The sequence below is a fragment of the Chrysochloris asiatica genome, unplaced genomic scaffold (genome assembly GCF_000296735.1).
Source record: "Chrysochloris asiatica unplaced genomic scaffold, ChrAsi1.0 scaffold00121, whole genome shotgun sequence".
In the NCBI taxonomy this organism is placed as follows: Eukaryota; Metazoa; Chordata; class Mammalia; order Afrosoricida; family Chrysochloridae; genus Chrysochloris; species Chrysochloris asiatica.
In genome coordinates, this window is record NW_006408639.1 from 6,500,921 (window position 1) to 6,517,549 (window position 16,629).

The 16,629-nt window shown below is 37.8% G+C and overlaps 2 protein-coding genes across 3 annotated transcripts in view; one reads left to right on the top strand and one right to left on the bottom strand.

The window, feature by feature from the left end:
- Positions 1–6,372, top strand: part of TRNT1 (tRNA nucleotidyl transferase, CCA-adding, 1) — a 33,127-nt gene extending 26,755 nt beyond the window's left edge. Inside the window, exons 4-7 of the mRNA XM_006868664.1 lie at positions 599–725; positions 4,416–4,609; positions 5,674–5,927; positions 6,102–6,372. Coding sequence (XP_006868726.1) covers positions 599–725; positions 4,416–4,609; positions 5,674–5,927; positions 6,102–6,350 — 824 coding nt within the window. The 3' untranslated portion in view covers positions 6,351–6,372. The remainder of the gene's footprint in view (positions 1–598; positions 726–4,415; positions 4,610–5,673; positions 5,928–6,101) is intronic.
- A 1,694-nt stretch (positions 6,373–8,066) lies between these two features.
- Positions 8,067–16,629, bottom strand: part of CRBN (cereblon) — a 34,038-nt gene continuing 25,475 nt past the window's right edge. For both annotated transcript variants that reach the window (XM_006868666.1, XM_006868665.1), the window contains exons 6-11: positions 12,593–12,655; positions 11,020–11,104; positions 10,296–10,411; positions 9,919–9,983; positions 9,225–9,356; positions 8,067–8,247 (exon numbers count right to left, since the gene is read on the bottom strand). In XM_006868666.1, coding sequence (XP_006868728.1) covers positions 8,067–8,247; positions 9,225–9,356; positions 9,919–9,983; positions 10,296–10,411; positions 11,020–11,104; positions 12,593–12,655 — 642 coding nt within the window. The remainder of the gene's footprint in view (positions 8,248–9,224; positions 9,357–9,918; positions 9,984–10,295; positions 10,412–11,019; positions 11,105–12,592; positions 12,656–16,629) is intronic.

The following is a 16,629-nucleotide window of genomic DNA, read 5'->3' on the forward strand; positions in this document are numbered from 1 at the left end:
CATCTTGTTTGTTCTCCCCACGGATTCAGTTTTTAAGTTTTTTAAGAACTTGTCTACACTGGCTACACCATTTTTTACATTACCACCAGCAGTGGATGAGTGCTCAGTTTCTCCACATCCTCACCAACACTTGTTATTTTCTGTGCACTGTTTAATTATAGCCATCCTAGAGGGTGTGTGGTGCTGTCTCATTGTGATTTTGGTTTGCATTTATCTAAGAACTTCGATCTGCTGTGTGAGGTCACTATGAGTCCATACCGACTTGATGGCACCTAACAACAACAACAACAACAATGCTTTATGTTTGAGCACCTATTCATATGTATGAGTCATTTGTGTATCTTCTTTAGGGATATGTTTGTTCAAGTTCTTTGCCCCTTTTTAAAATTGGGCTGATTTTTGTTGTTGAATTGTAATTCTTTATAAATTTTGGGTAATCCCTTGACAAATACATAATTCCCAACTAATAGTATTTTAAAGACTAGCTTAACTCTTAACCTTGTCATTTTTTGTTCATGATAATTTTTAGTTGATTTTGTTCAGATTTCTAATTCTTAGTGCTACATAGTGATGTTTCCTCCTCTTTTGTAATGACTAGGCTTTGATGGCACCTTATATGACTACTTTAATGGGTATGAAGATTTAAAAAATAAGAAAGTGCAATTTGTTGGACATGCTAAACAGAGAATACAAGAAGATTATCTTAGAATTTTAAGATATTTCAGGTAAGAATATTCAAAAAGTACATTAACAATGTGCACTGTTTAATAATGTCCTTATCTGAGCATTAATTCTGGCAGTGTGATATGCACAGGTGAGTGTACAATATGATGACATCCCAATGTCTGGCTCCACTGGAGGCATGCCATAGATATATCATGTTGTTAAAGTTCCATTGAGTCAGTTTGGACACATCTTTAATCCCCAAATACACACCGATTTCAACAGCAGAGAGTTGGTTGGTTGTTAATGGTGATCTTTTTATGTTGTTAGGTGCTGGTGAGTTGGTGCTGACTTATATTAACCCTACACACAGCACAACGAAACACCACCCAGTTCTGCCCCATTCGCACAATTTTTGTTACATCTGTGCCCATTGGTGCTGCCACTGTGCCATTCCACCTCGCTGGGGCCTTCTCCTTTTGAGCTGATGCTCCATTTTACCAAGCATAATGTCTTCAAGGAACTGGTCCCTCCTGATAATATGTGCAAAGTGTGAGAAAGGAAAGTCTTGCTATCCTTGCTTTAAAGGAGCTTCTGACTTTACCTCTTTCAAACCCCAACACAGATTTGTTTGTTCTTCTAGCAGTCCGTGGTAGTTTCAATATTCAATACCGTAGCTCAAATGCATCAATTTTTCTAGGGTATTATTATGTACTCTGTCCAACTTTCACATGAAAATGAAGCTATTTTAAATACCATGACTTGGGTCAGACACACCTTAGTCCTCAAACTGACATCTTTGCTCTTGAATACTTGAAAGAGATCTTGTGCAGATTTGCCTACTGAAATACGCGTTGGATTTCTTGACTGCCATTTCTGTAGGTGTTGAATGTGGATCCAAGCAAAACTGTTTGACAACTTCAAAGTTTTCTCCATTTATCATGTTGTTTTTTGTCCAGTTGTGAAGATTTTTGTTCGCTGCATTGAGGTGTAGTCATACTGAAGGCTGTGGTCTTTGATCTTTATCAGTTAGTATTTTAAGCCCTCTTAACTTTCAAGAAGCAAGCTTGCATCATCTGCATATTGCAGGTTGTTAACGAATCTTTCAATCCTGATGCCACATTTTTCTCCATATAATCCAGCTTTTCCCAATTATTTGCTTAGCATACTCTTTGAATAAGTATGGTGAAAGAATGCAGCCCTGGTACACACCTTTTCTGGTTTTAATCCATTTAATCCATCAATCACTTGTTATATTTGAACAACAAACTCTTGGTCTATCTATAAGTTGCTCATCAACACAATCAAATGTCTAATTACCCATTCTTTGCAATGTTATTCATAACTTGTCCTGTTCCATACAGTCAAAAGCATTTGCATAGTAAATGATTTCCACATTCTGCTAGGTTACCTCTCTTTGGAATGGATCTCTTGTGCTGGGTAGCTGCCTTCCAAATTTCTTGGTTTAGATGAATGAGCGTGCCTCTGGTACTGCATCAATTTATTGAAAGATTTCTATTAGTATTACATCTTTTCCTAGAGCATTGTTTTTCCGCCATTGTCAATGTCTTTAGTGCAACTTGAACTTCTTCAGTACTGTTGGTTCTTGAAATGGTTGAACATCAGTTACTTCTTTTTGCTACAATATTCCTTTCATCTTCTGATGCTTTCTCCAGTCAGTATTTTGCCCATAGAATCTTTCAGTATTGCATGTCGAGGTTTGAATTTTTTCTTCAGTTCACTCTGCTTGAGAAATTCTGAGTGTGTTATTCCTTTGTGATTTTCTAACTCCCCAGGTCTTTGAACATTTCATTATAAAATTAGACTGTGTCTTCTTGAGCTGCCCTTTAAAATTTCCTATTCAGCTCTTTCACCTCATTTCTTCCATTTTTCTTTAGCATCTCTACACTGGAGAGTGAGTTTCAGAGTGTGTTCGGACGTCCAGTTTGGTCTTTTCTTTCTTTTCCGTCTTTTAAATGACCTTTTGCTTTCTTCTTGTGTGATATTCTTGATGTCATCCCACAGCTCTTCTGGTCTTTGGTCTATAATTAGTGTCCTGTGCATCAAATCTGTTTTTGAGATGGTTTCTAAATTCAGATGGGATATGTTCAAGGAAGCATTTTGGCTTCTGTGGATTCGTTTTAATTTTCCTTTGCTTCAGCCTGAACTCTAAAATTTTAGCCATTGATGGTGTATTCCCCATCCTGCCCCAGCCTTGTTTTGGCTGATACTGTGGTTTGCCACTGTCTACTGTCACAGATGTTGTCAATTTGATTCCTTTGTATTCCATCTGGCGAGGTCCATGTGTATAATCACGTATGTTGTTTTAAGCGGGTATTTGTAATAAATTTGCAAAATTCTGTTATGCAATCTCCATCATCGTTTCTGTCATCAGGGCCCTCTTTCGACTACTGATTCTACCTTTTTTTTCCATCTATCACCAGTAATTATCAGTACATCTTGATTGCATGTTTGATCAATTTCAGACTGAAGAAGTTGGTAGAATTCGTCAATGTCATCATCACTATTGTGAATGACAGTTGTTTTAACTGATCACTCTTATAGGCATGTGGATACTACCCTAGCACAGACAGCATTGTACTTCAAGACATCTTGAAATGCTTTTTGACAAAGAATTTAATGATATCTCTTCTGAATTTGTTCCTGGCCTTACGAACCAATATTGTCAGATTAAAATGGCCAATACCAGTTTATTTTGACAATTTCCAACTTTCCTAGATTCATTCCCCATTCGAGTTGTGCCTCATCAGCAAATGAAGGGCCTGAAAGTTTGACTCCGTTTGTATCCTCACAGTCAACTCTACTTTGAAAATATTTCCTCAGTTGTATTTTCAGTGCCTTCCAACCTGAGGGGGCTAATCTTCCAGTACTATTATCTGACAGTATTCGGTTGTTTTTCATAAGGTTTTCAGTGGCTATACATTTAGAAGTAGTTGGTCTCAGTCTTAGTCTGAAAACGCCACTAAAATCTGTCCCCATGGGTAACCCTACTAGTATTTAAGATACTGGTGGTGTAACTTCCAGCATCAGAGCAACATGAAAGCCCACCACAGTATGACAAACTGAAAGATGAGGTGGGACCTTTTACAGAATTTTTAGCTTTAAGTCACTTGTTTCTTTCTCATTGAATGGTATGGCTTCTTTCATTACACAAATATTTGAGTGCTTGCCGCAGCCCAACCACATGCTAGGTGCTGGAAATACGAGTCCTGAATGAACATGTCTGCTTCCATAAGGCTTACAGTCACACACACACATACACAGAAATGTAAAGTTGTGCCTATAATATGACCAGTGAAAGAAATCAACATATAAAACATACTTAAAACTTGGTTGAATTTGGTAAACATAAAATATTCAATTGAATAGTTTTGTGGGCAGCAGCAGTTTTTTGAGATTCCAGAAAAGACCCTGGACTTCAGCTAGCTCTTAATTGTTTGAACTACTCTGGATAGTTTCATAAGCAATAATAAAAATGCAATATGAATTATAATTGTCATGACTTAGTCCCTCCCTGAGATGTGGTTTTCTGCCATGTGCTTTGTTTATCTGTGAAGGGCTGCACTTACTGTTACATGCATTGGTGGTAGTCTAATGCAAAAAAAGATGATACAAGAATAGATGTTTCATAAATAGATATTTTTTAACAATTTAAATGAAATTACAAGTACATCACCAAGTATGTGAATATGTCAACACGGAGGCTGTAACTGAGACTTTATGTCTTGTAGGTTTTATGGGAGAATTGTTGAAAAACCTGGTGACCACGATCCTGAAACTTTAGAAGCAATTGCAGAAAATGCAAAAGGCTTGGCTGGAATATCAGGAGAGAGAATTTGGGTGGAGTTGAAGAAAATTCTTGTGGGTAACCATGTAAATCATTTGGTTCATCTTATCTATGATCTTGATGTGGCTCCTTACATAGGTGAGAGCAAATAGTTGTATGTCTGAATTTTGGGCAGTGAAAACATTTCACTAGTTGGGGTATTAAGGGACAGACAGAATATTTTAAAATAAGATACATTTTTGAGGTTGGCACAGGTCAGTTTTGTCATGGGTGTGGAATAGCTAGCTCCGAGAGAGCACACAGAAGAACTGTGCAGTTGGGCATTCAGACAGGGGTCTTGAATGAGGCTTTGCCAGTTTGTTTTATGCCATGGATTACTTCCTTACAGTTTGGTTTCAGAATCTAAAACAGGAGGAGGACAATAATAGCATCTAATAAGAGACCTTAGTAGGAGTCACTGAGTTATTAAATGTACTAAGACTAGTGACTTGTAGTTAGAAATAGTTCAGCATTATAAATGATACTCCTCAGAAAGGGAATATTTATTACACTTGAAGAAATTTGGATATATTATAAATACCCCAAACCAAATCGGTTGCTGTTGAATGAATACCAACTCAGGGTGACCATGTGTATTAGCAGAGACTACTGCTTCACAGTTGTCTTGGCTGTAACCTTTAACAGAGGCTAATTGCCAGACATTTCTTCATAGTGTTGGTAGGTGGTTTCAAACCTGTAAGCTTTACTTCAGTTGTTGTGTGCTGTCGAGTGGTTCCAACTTAAGCAACCCTGTCTAGGGTTTCTGAGGCTGTAAATCTCTACGGGAACAGAAAACCTCATCTTTGTACTGTGGAGCAGCTGGTGGATTGGAACCATCAACCACATGGTAACAGCCCAATGTGTAAGCCACTGGGGCTCTTTTTAGCTTAGTAGCAGAGCACAGTTTGCACGGAGTGAGGTAGGAGGTGGTGGTACAAGCAGGAGTCTGAAATCGAATGCTTCTAACACTTCCACCAGCACTGCCCTGGAACATCTGGTGGTAGGAGCATTTTAGGGCCTCCCCCTAGGTTGTGGAGGGTGACATTGGAGAGGTTCCTAACAGTGTAACAGTGATTCTAGACTTTAAGTCCTTAGTGATAAGGTAGGAAATTTATATTAAATTTATTATCTCCTTTAAAAACTTAATGATTTTGTCTCCACAGGTTTACCTACTAATGCAAGTTTAGAAGAATTTAACAAAGTCAGTAAGAATGTTGAAGGATTTTCACCAAAACCTATGACTCTTTTGGCCTCATTAATCAAAGTACAGGATGATATCATGAAATTGGATTTGAGGTTGAAGATTTCAAAAGAAGAGAAGAATCTTGGTTTATTTCTAATTAAAAATAGGAAGGATTTAATTAAAGCAACGGATAGTTCAGAACCACTGAAACCCTATCAGGACTTTATTATAGATGTAAGTAGCCAGTAACCTTGAGTAGCATCTAGTGAAGTATAACCAACAGGGTCTATGTGGTCAATATGTAAATCATCTGCACTGACTGTGAACTGTTGATTAACTGATAGGTCAAGTTTAGCATCAGACCCCTAGTGTTGTGTGATAAAACTAAATGCTTGATTCTGAACTCAGTCTAGGGAACCTGACGCGACTACTCGTGTGTGTGAACTACTCAAGTACCAAGGAGAGCACTGTCTCCTGAAGGTCATGCAGCAGTGGACCGTTCCTCCATTTCCTGTGAGTGGCCATGACATCAGAAAAGCAGGCATTTCTTCAGGAAAAGAAATTGGAGCTCTGTTACAACAGTTGCGAGAACAGTGGAAAAAAAGTGGATACCAAATGGAAAAAGAAGAACTTCTGAGTTACATAAAGAAGACATAAACGGATGGGCTGGCTACTAAAAGGTACGATGTGTCTGGTACTAGCCTTTTCCCCCACTCCTTTGGCAAGATTCAGAGAGTAAATATGCTGCAGAAGAAAAATTTCCATTTCATAATCTCTACTCAAGTCTACCTCTAAATCTCATTTATGTCACTGAACCTTGTAATTCTTTCGCTATAGTTCTGAGGAAATACACAGTTGACTTACATACCATAGGGAACTACTAAAATTGCTCTTAAAACAGTAGCTGCCTGGGACAAACAATGTTTTCTTTTCATGTGACCAGTGGCAATTTTGGATTTTCAAATTACTAAATATACCTAGAAGTATTTAATACTAAAATATGTATTTAGAACCCAGCTTAGAATTCCTACTACTCTATACAGCAAGCATGCATATTAAAAAACATACCTTAAAATAGTGTTATATGCATGTTTTTACATATCAGAACATTTTATTTGCAAATGTCAGTAAATACTAGAACATTCTGAGCTTACATCCTTTGGGGAAGCAAAGGAAAAACGTTTTCTCACTATAACTGGTTTAGATTTATCAACCAGTGAAATGATTAAATCTAGAAACACAAGCTTATTTTATCACTAAGTAGAGCTTAGAATAACAGTCTTAGGCATATTAAATGAGGCAGCAGACATACCATAAGCAATTAAAACAGCATTCTCAAGCTGCTTTTTTCATTGTTTACGTTAAAATTTGCAACATGGTAATATGTTTCACAAACTAAATATTGATAAGAAAACAAGTTCATTTTTGGATTTCTGGTGTGGCGTGGCGCTGTGGGATAAAGCACTAGACCGCCAGATCAGCAGTTCAATGTCAACCAGCTGCTACTTGACCCTATACATTCCCCTCTGAATTAAGCCACAAAGAGGTAGGTGGCAAATCAGTCTATCTTAAAAAGTTAGATTATCTGCTTATGAGTAGTAGATATTTTACATTATCTAAGAAAAGTGTTTTATTCACTTTATTTTTAAAATTTACTTACAGATTCTCTTCCATTTACACCGAACAAAATAGCTTACAAAATACAATGCCACTTCTAACCTGTATGAAAGGGGGTATGTTTTAGCATTTCTGCCCCACAAAGCTTTATGTATGGAACAGAATAATTGCAGTTACAGTTCAAACAAACACTGAGCAAAATACACAAATATTATTTCTCACTAACACTTGAAATGAAAACTTTATTTTGGGACTTAAACTGCATATTTTAACTCTTCAGTATTTTCAAGATTTACAAATCAGTATCTTAGAGGAGCAAAGCCCTTTAAAAATAATATACACCAACTTGCTTTTCTTTCAAGAAGAGAACGAACCATTTTGTGCTTGGCACCTGAGCTTTTAGGACTTACTTGTCTGAAACACTGATCTAAACATGACTGAGCTCACACATTCTAGGAATTTAAAACATTCCTATCCAGTATTTGTACAGAAAACAATGTCATCACTTTCAAGATAACCTTTATGAACACCAAGCTACTAAAATATTCCTGAAACCAAACTTACATCGTAGATTGCTTTTCACTGTCTCCAGTACTATTAACTTAATATTTTCATATACAGCTTGACTAAGAATCGGCAGCCCTTCATTTAATGTTGCTAGTTACTCAGATATGAATCCCAGGTAATACAATATCAAAGCAGATTTTATTTTAAAATGTGAATTAATTCAAATAACTTTATCCCTATCATTTCTGTTTACAAGCAAAGTATTACTTTGTCTGGGCTTACGTCATCTTCAGTGTCTGGGATTGTGGGCAACAGAGCAGAGCGAGTCAAACCCCAGAATTTTTGAGGTGACATGTCTTTTTTGGTAGCTGTAAATTTCCATCCAATATGGCTTGCGCAGATCCTGCACTGGGCAACAGTCCAGGCATACCTACAAAATTGAAGGTACCATGTAAGCAGACACATTGCCCTACATATAGTCTATCATCAGGTAAGCCTACTATCCCAACATCTAAGGACTGAGCTGAGTACCTGATCCATTTGCATATTACACTATGGTAATGCAGCAGTATAACTTAGTGACTTAACTATGCTCATAAATGATGATGCTTTTTTTCTTTTAACACAATGGGTCTTACTGATATAAACTGCTGGTTTACATCAATATAATATTGTTTGTATTACAGTTGGGCTGCAAAACGGCAACCACCTGAAGAAATGTACACTGATGTCGGAGTTAAACCTTTATAAGCAACAGTATTCAACTCCAAAAAAAATTACCAAGAAATAAACACTACGGGCTCCGTTTTCTAAAGAATGCTAAGTATAATTTCAAGCAAAAAGGTTCTAGGTCCAGAATAACAAAAGCAGCCAGTAATCTATATTCAGCCTACATCTAAAAATGAAGGGCTAATCCAGAAATTGGATTAAAACATAAATGTGGTATGGCTAAAGGAACCCAACAAGTTCCCACATGATTCTACTGGTCTTCAGGTAACACTGTGTTAAAACATTTAAGTTATACAATGGTTGCTGCATCTTTTAAGTTTATCATTGCTTGGGACAGTCTCTGGTTTACACATGACAGAATTTGATGGCACTGTGGGTTAATGTGCTGGACTTCAGAGTTGATTGAAACCCGGTACAGGGTCACTGTGAGTCAGAACTGACTCCACAGCACTTACCAAATTATTTTCACTGGGTAATTAAAGAGTTGATTGACAGCAAAGTAGGTTTGGAAGATACCAAAGTTTACATTCAAAGAAACTATGCAAAATGTAGCTGTTTCTAGCCATAAATAGACCATGTAAAATGAATACCTTTTACTATAATTCTATCAACTCTGCTTGGTAGTCCGGTTCTTTTCTACCCAATGAAAACAAAAATGAAAGGTCACCGTAATATTACCCAGGAAACCAGCTGTGCACTGTTGAAGGTCGCCCTATCAGATTCAAGTTGCCAGCCTTGTACACAGTAAGTGTCTCATGCACGTATCCATGAGGATTCACATAAGCTGCCATCGGCCCACATAAAGATAAACTAAAACAGAACAAATATGAAAAATTTTTTAAAAACTTAATTATAATGGTTACAATGATAAAATGTTCCTAACACTGGCATAAGACATACAGTTTCTTCTGACCCAAAAGGTTGTATTAGTTTTTTAAACCTCCCTCACTATATATATATACACACACACACACACTATACACAGGTCCCCACCTCTTTTAAAGACATCTTGTGTAGACAATTAAAGGCAGCAGTTGCTTATGACTTTCAAATCCTCTTACACTGCAGCATCAATGCATGTGCTATTTGATCCTTAGCGCTATGTAATAAGACTACATACAGTGTTTGATGCATTCATGTTAAAAGAACTGTTGGGGATGTGGAAGATGTTGGGAGACTTAAGGCGCAGTTGTTTCACGTTACCACGCTCAGAACCTATGAGTAACTTGTGCCACTGTTGCCCTGAGTGACCAGTCAGGAAGAATGCTAGAAAATTCCTTAATGCCAATTAAGTGTTATATAGAAAATGGCTAAGTTCAGATAAGACAGCTGAAAAACATATTCAGGAGTAAATGCAAAACAAAGATCTCACCTGAATATTTCATTTTTAGTTGTTATTTCTGTTTCTTGACATTGTTTACAGCAAAAGGAAGTACACTGAAAATTTAGAATAAATTAGTGAGAAAAATGATGCAGCAAGAAACTTTCCTAGGGTCCTACACAAAGAATAACAAAATACCCTTACAACCGTATTTAAAAATTTAGATTTAAAGGAAAGCAAAAACTACTGTAACCTGCCACATATTTTTATTGTAAACCATGACAAGGATATACTGTTAGTCAAACTGCATGATGCATGATCCCACAGCTGGACCGTAGAGCACTTATTGTACTACTGGGCCTAAGAATAGAGCCTAGTTCTTTAAGCTGATTACACATGGGTGTGACACAAAAATCCACTTCACTTACTTTATTCATGATATCCAGTTCACAGCGAAGTCGTTGGATAGCACTACCGATTTTTAGCAGTTGAATTCTTAATATATCATCAATAGGAAGACAAGCAGCTACTCTGTAAGAAAAATCTTAAAGACATTGTGGGTTTTTCAGTTTTAAACTCCTCAATTAGCTTCCTTTTCAAACAAACCTTTATCTACCTACAGGGTTTCCAAAGTATACGATTTTGAACAATTGAAAGCAAACTACAGTACATCTACTATTAAGCATATAGTCTTAAGAAGCTCTCTTCCCAAACTCCTTCTAGAAATGTCTTCTTTCAAATATGAATCAATCACAAGTTAGAAAAAGTCACTTATGTGCCAAAAAGATTAGAAAGATAGCTAAACAGAAACTAGAAAACCAAACAGACTACATGTAAATAGCTGATTGTTGGAACTGGTATTGCTTCTTTCACAGACACAATAAGAAAATAGGGAAAGGGAGTCTGTAAATACCAGACAGAGTTTGAAATGAGAGGCTGCCATTACAATTTGAACTTATTATGGAAAGCTTGCCTAAAATTAGAAGGCTCACCGAATAAGAACTTTGTTCCCATATTTTCCCAAATGCTACGTTTTATAAAACTACCACTTTTAAATAAACAAAAAAGCTAGACTCGTTATACAGAAAGGCATCAAATAATTTCTTTGACCAAAGGTACATATGGGTTACAAGAAAAACTGACTTTCAATACCTATTGGATTTGATGGAAGAGAATCATCTTTTAAATTTTCATCCCACTCACGCAGCTGTCTCTTGATTCTATCCATTAAGGTTTCCTTGTTTAAAATAGAAGTAGCCATAATGAGATTCACAGACTTAAAAAACAGCTTTTCAACTCTTAATAGCAATGGCCCAATATTGGGTTTCTGAGGAGCGGCTAGTGGGTTTGAGCTGCTAACCTTGCAGTAACCTCGATGGCACCTAACAACATGTGGTAAAATTATCCCGTCTGAGTTCTAGTTTAAATGTGAAGTTGTTTGAACTGCAAGGTCAGCAGTTGAAGCTCACCAGATGCTCTTCGGAAACCTTATACAAGATTACTATGGGTTGGAACCGACTAGATGGCACTTTAATACAAGAAACAGCAATCTTTGCCAGCACTCAATCTGCTTTCCAAGCTCTCTGCCAGCGGAACTTGCCCCTGTGGCCTTTCTAGCTCAGGCTGCAGAGACATGACTCCTATAAGGTGCTGTTGCACTGGCTATTGACATACTGTAATATGGTAGTGGTTAGTGCCGTGGACTTGGTTTTGACTCACAGCAACTGTGTACAGTGGTTTCCGAGGCTGAAAACCTTTACGGGAGCAGAAAGCCTCATCTTTCTCCTGCAGAACAGCTGTTAGTTTCGAACATATAGCACCTGTTTATTACAGAAAAGTTCTTACTGTCTTTCCCCAGTACACACACAAATACTCTTGTACACTGTGGTCTTAAAAATGGCTTCAAAGGTGTTGAACGGTAGAGACTAACTGCAAGCTCTAAGTTCTCAAAAGCTACTCACTGAGCTTTCCTAGGGCTCCACATTTATGGGCAAGGTGATTTGCTGAATGTCTACCTATGTGCTGTGAACCTCGTTTTGGTCTCCAAATTTCAGCTGCCTCACTCAGCAGTCTGTTTCTGAATGAGTCTGCAAGATGTAGCAATAGTCTATTAGCATTATATTCTGAGGGGCCAACACACATAGGATGCATCAGTTAGCACACTAAATAATGATGTTGTTAAGTGCCATGGAGTTGATTCCAACCCATGGCAGCCCTGTATAGGGTTTCAAAGGAGCAGCTGGTGAGCTTGAACAACCAACCTTGCAGTTCTCAAATGACTTTGCAGTCTGACACATTAGCCCACAGCGCCACACAAGGACTCCAGATATAATGATGATATAATGATGAGGAGCTCTAAATTGCTATGTTTAGACAAACACCGAAACAGTATTGCTGTTAAGTGCTGTCATGAGTTCGGACTCAATGCAACCCTGTACAGTGTGTCCAAGTAGAGGACTGATATTCTAAGTGTAGAGCAGTTATGTACTCAAAAGTTTCAAATGGGCTGCTTCACAAACCATTGAGTCTCGTATCTTACACTCAAGTTATAAGCCACTGTAAAAATCAAATGTTAAAATTAAGAGGCAGAATCTGCCCAGCAGGATTTCTGACTCCTACGCCTTCTAGCAAATGCCACTATTTCAAAAGTAAAACACCACAGAGCATGACAGCCTAAGATTTCTTGTAATCCAAGACATAAAAAGTTTTCAGTTACGTTACTTACAGCATCATATAAGGAATACAGCCAGTGGGGCCATGAAGTCAGATTTGCACAGTGAAACTTTCTCTGTGGGGAGGAAAAAATCACTTTAAAAAACCCACAAAATAAAGTGGAAAAGAACAACATTTAAAAAATACTTGTACTCAAGTCTAGACAATGGTGATTTTTACATCCTTCAAATTATTTTACATATATATACATATACATATCTGGAGTCTTGGTATGGCACTGTGGTTAACGTGCTGGATTGCAAGGTTGGTTTGGACCACAAGATCAGTGGTTCAAGTTTACAAGCCACTCCTCCGAAACCCTATACAGGGTCGCTATGAGTCAGAACTGACTCAACAACATTTAACAAAAGCAAAGTATCTGGATTCCTAGAAAAATTTCCAAATTTAAAATGTGAAACTTCAGTGCCAAGGATATCTTAGTAAAAATAAAATGAACCTAAAGAGTTACTAAGCACTTCCAGCAAGATGGCAGACCAGGCAGATGTACTACACAGATCTTCCACAACAAAGATACAAGAGATGAAATAAATGCACAAATGATCCTAGAAGTCTAATCTAAAGAGGAGAGGTCAGAGAAGTGGACTGAGTGCTTGCTGGAAGGTGAAGATGAGCAAATAGGGCGAGAGAGAGAGAGGCTGACTTGTGAACGGCATGACTATCTCATGAGCAGCTTTGGGTACTAGAAGGTAGCCTAGCTAAGCAGATTCACACATGACAGGAAAAGGATCCTCCTCTCTGCTCCCTCCCCACATTTATTCCCCTGGTAACTAAAGGGAAGGCCAGCTCCCACACTCGTCCACCCACTGTTCTCCAGGAGCTCAGACCCTCTTGGTTGGGACCTTTGGTCAGAATTCAGGTGGGCTAAAGCTCCGGACCTATAGAACCCACAGAACCACCAGACAAGCATTTGGCTGCCCTATGGTCCTGACACTGAAACCAGCTTCATCAAGGGCCTCCCCAAACTACTTCCAGAGGGAGGGCCCTGAACATAGGAACTCATCTAGGGACAAGAAGTGCTGTCACATCCCTCCCACACCTACCCTTGAGTTCCTTGGCCTTAAGAGCCTCCAGAGTTTTTCCTCTGAGCCCAACAGCTACAGCTACACTGTTTGTTTTGTTTTGAAGATTTTTTGGTTGTTGTTGCATTGTTTATTCTATTTTCCTCCATTCCCTTGATTTTTTATTCTGTCTCTACTTTTGTTTTTCCTTTTTCTGTTTCTCATTTCCTCCTCTCCCCAGTTGATCTTTATTACTCTCTCTTCATTTTCACTCTCCCTAATTTTTTCTTTTGTGTACCGAAAAGCAACTTTATTTGCAATACCAAAATCTGTAGGCAATCCAAATATACACAAGAGAATGGATAAACCAATTGTGGCTTATCTATGTTATTGTTGGTACCAACTCATAGCGACCTTATGCACAGCAGAACGAAACACTGCCTGATCCTGGGCCAACCTCTATACAAGGGGTAAAATTAATGAAATAAACACAGTGATGCAGGATTAACTACTGATACATGGAACAAGTGCCACCGAGTCGGTTCTGATTCTTAGGTATTTTTGAAATTTTATTTACTCTTTTTCTCTTCTACAGCTCCACTTTCCTGCTCCTTTTCTGTTTTTAACTGTTTTTTTTCCCCCCCTTATTTTTTCTCTTCTATAGCTGCAATTCCATGTCCCTCTTTTGTCTCTATATACTTAACTGTATTCTTTTTTCCTGGTTGCTGCCTGTTTGTATTTCTCTTTTCTCTTTATTATTTTCTCTTTTCATTGTTGGTTCCTTGTTTGTTTATTTTGCTTTTGTTTATTGTGTGTGTGTGAGAGAGAGAGATGGGTTCTCTTTGCTATCTGTCAGAAGTCCTAGGTGTGGCACTGCAGGATAATGTGCTGGACTGCAAGTTCAGATTGAACTACAAGATTGGTAATTCAAACATCAGCTGCTCCCTCAGGAACCCTATATGGGGTTGCTATGAGTCGGAACCAATTTGACGGCACTTCACCACCACCAGACAAGAGAAAGCACACAGCCTAGCCACAACCACACCCTCTGCAGCTCCTGTACCACCTGATCAATGATAGCAGCCAACACCAGCCAAAGCCATCTTAAACTGAGATGAACAAACGGTAGACAAGAACGCCGCACAAACTTTCCATTCTCTACCTATATCCATAGGCGATAGTAAGAGCCAAAAAAAAAAAAAAAAAATCACCAATTAAACACAAATACAATAACCTCACAATGTCCTGGTGACAACAACCAATTTTAGCTTACACGAAGAAACGAGAGAATGACTCACAAAAAAACCAGGATGCAGTTAGAAAATGTTTCTGAGAAAGAAAACATAATGGAACTACCTGAAAAACATTTCAAAAGAATGATATTTAGGTACCTTCAAAGGACTGACAAAAAGATCGAGGAAAGCAAGAACACACAAACAATTTTACATGAATTCAGAAAAACACTACAAGAGCAAACAGACTAAACGTCCATTTTGAAACCATGTAAAACCTGTAATTAGAAATCCAGAAGGTTAATACTAAAATTATAGAAATGGACAAGACACTGAATAAATTCTAAGCAGCAGAAGCTTGGATTAGTAAACTTGAACACAAATCTCTCAATACTAGTATGCTAGAAGAAGAATCACAAAGAAGAACAAGAGAGGGAGCAGCCGAGGACTCTAGATTCAGATTGTAGATTCATGGAAAAAGCCATTGGTCATTTAGATTATTAAAAAAAAAAAAGCTAAAATTAATAGAAATACTGTTAACTGAAGGTACATGGAGGGGATCATAATCATTGTAATGAAATAAGGTGTATGATTTGTTGAATATAAAACTGATGTTCCGCCCTGTAAACTTTCACTCAAAGCACAATAAAAACTTAAAAAAGACAAGAATGAGAATACTCAAAGCTTAAGAGTTATGTGAGACACCATGATAAAATGTAACAGGTGATCGCAATTCCTGAACAAGATAAAAATTAGGAAAAATTGTCAAAGACTTCTTGGAAGAAAATTTTCCAAAAGATAAATGAACCCCAAACAGGATGGATCCCAAAAGAAAACTGCGAAGACACATCATAAACTGTGCAAAACCATAATCAAGGAAAGAATCCTGACAGACACTTGGAAAGAAACAAAATTTTATCTACACAGGAGAACCTGTGTAAAATCTAAGCTCTGATGCCTTAGCAAAAATGATGCAGGTAAGAGGGCAATAACACATTCAAAATCCTCAAATTTAAAAATGCCCAACAAGAATGATATACCCAGTAAAGCTGTCCCTCAAATGTGGTGAAATTAGGACATTACCAAAAAAATCAAGGAAGTATGTTTGTAATGACCAGACTGAGGTCACAAAAAATGCTACAGGGTGTTCTCTGGACTGAGAACCAACAGCAGCAGACAACAATGTAAGATCACCACAATATGACAGCACCACCTAGAAATCAATCCAGAGATTGGTGCTGTTGTTAAAGTGCTGTTGAGTTGGTTCTGACCCAGAGCGACCCTGTATAGGGTTTCTGAGGAGCAGCTGGTGAGCTTGAACTGCTGACCTTGCAGTTCAAACGGCCTTGTAGTCTGGCGCATTAACCCACAGCGCCACACCAGGACTCCAATCCAAAGATAGAAGTATTTAAAGTAAAACAAACCTACAAGACTGAAAATGGAACCAGAGGTAACAATTTATAGTGAAATCAACTCCAAAGCACAAAGCGGGAATAGTGTATATATACAGAACTTCCAAATGCCAAGGAAGTCAAATAGATTTCAAGATAAAATAGACTTTTAGAAAGGGAAGAAAGTTTAATGAACTACAGTGTATATACTGTCAACTGTCCGGAAAAAATACCTGCTCGTAAAAATAAAACAGGAAAATCAGAAATATTTAGTAGAAAACCCATAAGCAAAGTGAACTCAGCCCAGAATATCATGCGGAACAAAAGAAACCAGCAGCATTCCATCCCCGCAAACAGCAATAGGACAGCAATCTAGTCATACCTATGGTTAATTACATTCAATATGAA